Source organism: Fukomys damarensis, unplaced genomic scaffold (assembly GCF_012274545.1).
Source record: "Fukomys damarensis isolate Sample0158 unplaced genomic scaffold, DMR_v1.0_HiC HiC_scaffold_12, whole genome shotgun sequence".
Classification (NCBI taxonomy): domain Eukaryota; kingdom Metazoa; phylum Chordata; class Mammalia; order Rodentia; family Bathyergidae; genus Fukomys; species Fukomys damarensis.
Window position 1 is genome coordinate 20743648 of NW_022900924.1, and position 8154 is coordinate 20751801.

Consider the following 8154-nt stretch of genomic DNA (forward strand, 5'->3'; position numbering starts at 1 on the left):
CCAAATTTTTTTTTTTTTTTTTTTTTTTTTTTTTTGCCTTGGTTCCTCAAATCTTCTCTTCAACAAAAGTCAGGGGGAAAAAAAGGATCCTACTGCAGACCGTCTCTCTTTCCTGTGATTAATTTTCTCTCTGCTTAATTTCCTATGCAAATCCCAAATACCTCAACTGTACTGCAGCCTGTGTGCCAATGGCTCAGGGATTCAAGTGATGCAAAGGGCTGCTTGGCACAGTGTGCCAGGTTTTAACCAGGCAAATAGACCTAAGCTCTTTCCAGGGTATTCATTTGATGAATTAGAAATACCTGGATCCTTTCCTACACCAACGTGTGCTTTATTTTTTTTAATCTCCCAAATCCAGGGATAAAATGCTTAAAATGAAAGAGCTCATGTGACCTGCGTTTGGCCAAGATGGGCTAACAAAAGTAAACTTCCCCCGGACGCATCTGAAGAGTGCACAAAGCATATAAATTGTTGGTTTCCAGAAACTGCAGTATCCTGATCTCTAAAACAGGCAAAGGAAATCAATTGGGTGGGTGCCCGGATTGATTAAGCTGCCTTATTTCCTGGGGAACATTCCAGGGCACAGCACAGGGACAAGGATCCCAGCAGAGCTTGGCTATTTCCAAGGTTGGGAAGCTAGTGACGGATTCTGAGGAGATCGGGGTGACTGGGGGGTACAGGGAAGAGGAAGGAGAGAAAGATTGGTTCACAGGAAGAGAGCAAGGAATTCAGCACCCCTGAGCCTGCACAGCTTCTATTGCTAAAAAAGACACATGTGACCCACCTAGGCATGCAGCCTGACCCTCCACACGATCCCCTTTCTCCTTGCATATAGAAATACAGCGCAGCTCAGCTGCTTGTGTAACAGAATTTGCTCCTCGCTTCAAAGGTCATTTGGGAAGTGAATGGATAACTTCTTGCTTCCTGACCTTGTTAAAATATACTTACCGACACCAGCAATTCACTTTTTATAATAGTATTCCCACAACTATCATTTCAGTGAGGCTATTAAGGAGTGGTACATCGCAAACAGCATAAAGGAAGGAAAAAGGAAATACAATTTAAACTTTAAACACTACAAAGAGATAAGCACTTAGTGATATAGGTTTTTGTTGTTGTTTGCCTTGGCTTTAGAAATAGTTATTGGCTTCAGGAATTGAATGTTTGGAGCCAATAGATTCCTCAGCATGTGGGCATAATGAGAAACATGGTATCAGTGACTGCCTGGGGCTGAGTATCTAATTATCAACACCAAGAAAAGCTGAAATGGAGGGGTGTGTGTGGCCATGCTGCCGTGGAAACAGCGAACAAGAGGCTAAGGAACTTGTGTCAAATGTAGGCTTTGGCTCCTGGTGGAGTGGTGGTTTCTGGGAACACTTGGTGAGAGGCCATCACGGTCCCTCCCATCTCTCCTGCTAGCTAGCTTGTAGAATACAAATAGCATTCCTGACACAAAAGGCAGAAAGATCCATGCTCTGTGATGAGTCCAGTCGAAATGGGAAATGTGTAGATGTTAACAAAGATGACAAAACCAGCACCTGGAGAAGTAATCACACTGTGCTCGCTCTGAGGTGCTGTGCTAAGCAGCATTTCTCATGAGCCTGTGCTCTTCGTTCTCCCAGCAATGTCAAGGATGACATTCGAGGGCGTTGCCATTTTGCAGGTGTGGGAATGAAGGCACTGGGGGGTTGACAGGAAGGACAGAGATGAGAGCCTGCTCAGCTGGTGGAAAATCACATTCTCGGCATCAACATTGTTCAGTATCCTGGGAAGCCTTACTGGCAGCAGAGTAGAGGCTGATTTCTGACTAAGAGTTTCCATAACTGGTGTTTCCTGAGAGGCTTGGTTTTGCTGCCTCTCCTCTCAGCTCTTTGCCTCTGACCTGGATTTGCAAAGTCAACACAGAAAACAGCACATGCCATCTTCCTTTGTGGAGGATTTAGCATCTTCCACTCCCTTGTAGAAGGTGTTGGAATTCCCCATCAGGGGCCCCTTGGCCCTGTGCCCCTGAGCAGCATCTCTCTGACTTTTCCAAGGAAGCTCAGTCCTCCTCGTGAAGCATTCTTGGGCCTGTCTGGTTTCTGAGGAATTTGGCGACACAGTGAGGAAATCTGAGCCTAAACTAGCTGAAACAAAAGTGGGTGATTGCTCACCCCATGAAACTGTGCTCTACACCAGTGAGCTGCCCTTGGGAACAGACTCCTCAGGATTCTGAGATGTTCACCTCACCCGAAAACACTCTTGATACTCTTCCTCCTCATCTCACACATCTCCCTTGTTTCTACAAATTGGTTGCATTCTGTTTGCTGCACACTTGCCCTAAGGCAAAGGAAATGTGACTGCAAGAAGCCCCTGCTCTGCAGTAGAAGGATCTTTCATTGGCAGGAGCCAGGCCTCATTCCTATCAGGTTTGGCTCTGAAATCCTAGGGAGAGACGCCCCGTAGTCCAGCTCAGGCTGTGAACCCATTCTCCCACCAAGCACTGGGCCTGGGAGTGCAGCTACATGACTAGCACTCCACTGCCAAACACAGAAAGAGAAGGATCCCACAAAGTTTCAAGATGAATAAAATAACACCCCAAAACAACTTTATCCGGGGAACCTGTGATATGTAACTTCACATAGGAAAGGGGAAAACAGGTTGAAGTTCACAGTAAGGTTGCTAGGCAGTTAACTTTCAAATAGAACATTATCTTGCATTGTACAGGTGGACCCTATGTAAACAAAGGATCTTCACAGGTACATAAAGAAGCCAGAAGAGTCAGACAGAGACATATGATGATGAATACCTGTTGGAGAAGTGTAAGGCTGATGGCTGTGGAGGAAGAGGCCATGAGCCAAGGAATGCTGGTGGCCTCTTAACCCTGTAACAGGTCACATAACATCTCTCTTGGAGGTTCTGGGAGGGAACATGTCCTGTGGACATCTGGAGTTCAGCCCAGTGAGACTTCTGACCGCCTCAAAGTTGTTGGAGGATACACTAGGGTTGGTGTAAGCCGCTACAATTGGGTAAATTTGTTACAGCAGCAATAGAAAATTGAGTCATCATTTATATTTTAGCAGGTGTTTATAGAGTGGTATGAGATAAGGCTATTTCACAGAGATTGAGTACAGACTAGTGTCTGCAGAGGAGAAGAAAAAATCAAAACATCTTTGTGTCCTGTAGTTTGAGCTGAGCCTCCCCAGTTGGGAGGATTGTGCTTGAGAAAGGGCCACAGGGCCTTCAATGTAGCTGTCAGGCTCAGAAGACATCAGTTGCATTAGATGCTCACGTGGATGGTGACCTCTAGCACATTCTCAGTTCAGGTTTGTTCATCACAAGGGAAGAGAGTGGCCTTGGAGAAGGAGGTGAGCTAAGCACCTGCTGTTTGCACCATGGGTCTGAGATGGCCACAGATTGGCTGAAGTTTTGGACTCATAGGACTTGAGGGACTAAGATTTTTCCAGGTAGTGTTATTCATCTTTCCCATCAATGGGAGGAAATACCTGACACCTGCAACACAAAGGAAGAGAGGTTTTACTGGGCTCACAGTTTGGGGCTTCATCAGTGGTGCCAGGGCAGAAACAGCATGGTGGCCAGGTCTGGGAGGGCGGAAACTGGCTGATAGGATGGCACCTGGAAACAGAGAGGGAAGGGGAGGGGGCTCCGCTTCCCAAAAGCCCGGCCCCAGGGACCCACGTCCTCCAACCAGGCCAGTTTGCTGCAGTGCACAAATCCACGGAGGAGCACAGTGTCACAGCACCCGTCACCTTTCAGAACCTCAGCTCTGAATGCTAAGACTTTGCCAAGATGATGCTTGATCTAAACCACAATCGAGGTCGTTGGTTAGATGGGTTGCGTACGTGGGCCACCTAAATTCTCTGAACCTCTGGCTATCAGGGATGTGAAAGTTGTAACACTGGACGTTTCTGCCTCACAAGATGGCACTGCAAACAAAGATATTAATTCTGTCAAGCTTCCCTCATTTACTAGAAAAGTGAAAACAAATGAAAGTAGTCTTTTCCTTTAACTATGAATCCCCACTTTCCATATATTAGTAACTGAACACAGGGAAACACCAAAGATATTTAAAATTGAACATTTTAACTGTACTTGGACTTGAATGCTGGCTAAGAACATTTTTAAAAATTGAAAGTCCATTTCTTGCCAAAAATATGAAATTACCAGTGCTTTATTCTCTATCTTTTCTCATACCTACACAAAATAGTTTCTAGATAATGTCAGTCGTGCTTTGGATGCTAAACAATGCATATTCTTAATAAAACTATAATTTTGACTGTAATTACTCACAATTTCTTTTCTAGTATCCCTTTTACAAACCAGCCACTTTCCGTCTTAATCAGCTTTCTCAAGGCTCAGACGGAACACCTGGCCCTTAGAATTTAAAGGAGGAAGGTGTGACTTGGCTCGGTTTCCGGGCTGTCAGTGCACGGTCAGCTGGCTCTAAAGCAGAAGCCTGGGGCTGGAAGGGTGCAGCAGGGCCAAGCTGCTTAGTCTGTGGAGAGAGAGGAGCAGGGGAACACAGAGGGGAGCAGCAGGCAAGATACCAGACGTAGCACTCAAGGCCAGGCCTCGGGACCCACCCAACACACCCAGGCCCTAGCTGTGCAGAGGGCCAGCTGTTTCTTGACCCAGGGAAGCTGACAGATTAGGTTTAACGGCTGCAGCTCCTCTCACCGGGCATGTTCTGTGTGTGCAAAGTGCACATATGTGGGCTGGTGCTCGGACCATTAGATCCCTTCCCACTGTGACTAGCAGGGCACACAGGAAATCACCAGGACCCCCATCCTTGCATCAGGAATGTTGAAGCCACCCTGGAAACTGATGGAGCTGGAGGGGAGGGCTGAATGGTGCCCTCCCCACAGCTTCCCCCACTCCTCTGTTACAATCATCACTCTGATGTCCTGGTTCTTCACTGCGAAGACTGAGCACCAAGATGTGCAATGGCTTTGAAATAACTCTCACCCTACACTAATTTCAATCTCTCTTTAAGAAAGTTGCTTTAACTGAACCAAAGAAACAAAATGTAGAAAGTTGCTTTTTTAGGATCCTTTAATTGGCAAGTGAAATCAAACAATTACGAAAGCTTTAATAGATCATTTCATCAGCCATGTTCTTTTAGCAGGGAAATTTTTGGTATAAACATCAATTACAAAATTTTAAGCAGTCGTGATGAAGCTGTGATTGAAAAATAAAACATGCTTGTGATCACAGTGGTTTGTTTTCATACATCTTTTCCAACTTTGACTTTTTTTTTTTTTTGGTTTGGTGACACTGTATTAATCAGAGATAGAGGCTTTCATTTTTGCTTCAAATGTCTTTCTCTCTTTAGCTTTGTCTTGGCTGAAAAGGCAATGATTTTCTCTGGAAGACCTGTCAAGAAATAGGATGCGTAGCTAAAAAAGAGAGACTGGTTTTTCTAGGATATCCTTCTGGCTTTTAAAGAGATGTGAGCTCTGGAGGCTTTGCAGACTTTGAGATCCTTCATCCCTCAGCTTTGAGAGCCCAGAATAGGAACTGGCCAGGGGCACTTTGCAGCTGAGATGACTTCTGGAATTCTCACCTGGCCTTTTATTCTGTCTGCTAGAACACTGCACTGTAGCCTGGACACCAGTTCATCACAGGTCCCTGCGCCATCTAGGAGTTTAACTGTGCAACTGACAGTCTGCTGGTGGACCATGACAGAAGGGTTATATTTTTTCCATTTTTACAAAAGCAGGCAGTTTTTGACACAGAATTCCATTTCAGTTACTGTAAGAAGTCACCAAATTGCTATCTACCCACTATAATTATGGTCGATGCTAAAACTTTTGCACATTTTTGGAGTTTTAGCAAGTCATTTCAGGAAGATATCAGGAGCATTATGTCCTTCAAGCAGGGTGAGATTTTTATGCATCGTTTTCCCAATTCTTTAAACCAGTGCCAAGCTGCCTCATCTGCAAACTCTTTTACTACAGTACAGTTAATAACGCTGTCTTTAGTGATGGCCCAATTAGTCGCATAATCCATTTCCTAATTTTATCAAAACACTGTAAGGAAGAGAAGATGACTCAGTGTGGGGCAGAGGATAGCATGTCCCTCCACTCCTTTATTTACAGGTACGGCTTTTTCTCTGTATCACTGGGATATTGCCCATTATTAATTAGAATCTGGTGCATGTCAAGAGCCGTAGAAGATTACAGAGTCCTGGGATTTAGTTTTTCCTAATTCTGTACACATAATAAATTTTTTGGAATGAACATTTATGGGAAAAAGGGTTTGCAAAATCAAAGATCTGTCCCAAAAATTCTTTAAATTTTGCCCAACTAAGTGCCACCTTTGGATATTTATGTCCCAAGGATTTTTCCATAACTGTCTCTCATCAAATGGTGTCCGTCCATCCTGATCTTCAGTCCCAAGGCCGGGTGGCGGCCCCAGAGGGGGAAGGACAAGGGCCGCTGGTGAAGTCAGAGATGATGATTAGTGAACCTTGTCAGAAGACCAAGAGGAAGAGTGTTCTTGCCGTCGGTAGGGGAGATGTCAAGGTCAAGTTTGAACCAAGCGTGGATGGTCACCGAGGAGGCAGCAATGACATCGAGGGTGTAAACCGGGACTACCAAGACCGCCTCGGTAACTCCATAGAGCGGGAAGGAAGCCGGGAGCGAGCCGTGCAGGAACGGTTCCAGCATGGCGCGTCCGCTGGCCCGGAGGAAAGGACCAACAAAAGCACAGCCCTGCAGGCTCCTGCGGGAGGCAGGGAAGGGAAGGTGCTCGGCAGTGGTGGCGCAGATGCCTTCACCAGCTTCCCCACTCAGGGGAAGTCGCCGGGACCCAACAACCCCAGTGACCTTGCAATGGCCTCGAGGGGCCTCACGGACCTGGAGATCGGCATGTACGCCCTGCTCTGCGTCTTCTGCCTGGCCATCCTGGTCTTCCTGATCAACTGCGTGGCGTTTTCCTGGAAGTATAGACGCAAGAGGTTCGCGGTGAGCGAGCAGGGCAACATCCCGCACTCCCACGACTGGGTCTGGCTGGGGAACGAGGTGGAGCTGCTGGAGAACCCGGTGGACGCGGCGCTGCCCTCCCAGGAGTGCACGACCGTGCTGGACCAGGGGCTGCAGTTCGAGGAGAGGAACTTCCTGCTGAACGGCGGCTCCCAGAAGACTTTCCACAGCCAGCTGCTCAGGCCTTCTGACTACGTCTACGAGACAGAGATGCAAAATGAGCCCGTGAGTTCTGCAGGCCCGAAGAGGAAGCGGGTGAAGTTCACGTCCTACACCACCATCCTCCCGGAGGACGGCGGCCCGTACACCAACTCCATCCTGTTCCACAGCGATGACAGCGTCACGCGGGGATGGAGAGACTTGCGAATGTAAAATCTGGGTCATGTTGAAGTTCTCTATATGCCTTCTGCTTTTCAAGGAGTTGGAGCAACAAGCTTGGTGAGCAATAGCAGATAATTTAGCAGAGCCTGTTTTGTCAGTGTCTGGGGAATCCACCTTGAAGCAAGTGGCAGTGGCCTGGAAAGTTAATGCAAACCGGTCGTGAGCCAGGATGCGCCCCTAACAGGGCTGGTGTGAACATGCGAGGTCAGCAGTGCTGCTCCCCACCTGGGACCAGCTCTTCACCCTGCTACATATTCAGCCTCAGAACCTCCTCACCAAGCTCATGGGAAAATAAAAAGGAAAACTGTTTGAAATTCCAGCTTGGTGGTTGATTTTTCTATTCTTTGGATTTCCTATCTCTTCTTTGAGGCACACTTGATTTACAGGGCAGTGTGATTCACTGGAATCAGCCTGACCCTTCCTACCGCCTTATTGATCTCCAGGATTCCTCCACTATTCACACCCATGTTTCCTGTTAGAAACGAAGCTAATCTTCACTTTCTCTTGCCTCATTTTCTCAGTTTTGTATCAGAGGGTTGAATGTTAACATGCAATGTGAAAGGGACAGATATCTATGTGAATCTGGCAAAGATCAGGGAAAGTCTGTGAACCACAAATAGTTTTTGTGTTAGCTGGAAATCTGTGAGAAAATACAAAGCATGTTCCTAAGGGGCCAACCCTCCACCAAAGCATTTATTTTTATACAAGCATCTTGTGAGAAAAATACTGCACTAAGTAGACTCAAATATAAAAATGTTGTATGTAGGAGAGGGGAGAAGATTGCATAAGA

General features: G+C 46.6%; 1 protein-coding gene across 1 annotated transcript in view; it reads left to right on the forward strand.

Annotated features, from left to right (window-relative positions):
- Positions 1 to 7355, forward strand: part of LOC104848506 (transmembrane protein 132B) — a 22847-nt gene extending 15492 nt beyond the window's left edge. The window contains exon 3 of the mRNA XM_033762685.1: positions 6311 to 7355. Coding sequence (XP_033618576.1) covers positions 6311 to 7355 — 1045 coding nt within the window. The remainder of the gene's footprint in view (positions 1 to 6310) is intronic.
- The last annotated feature ends 799 nt before the right edge of the window (positions 7356 to 8154 follow it).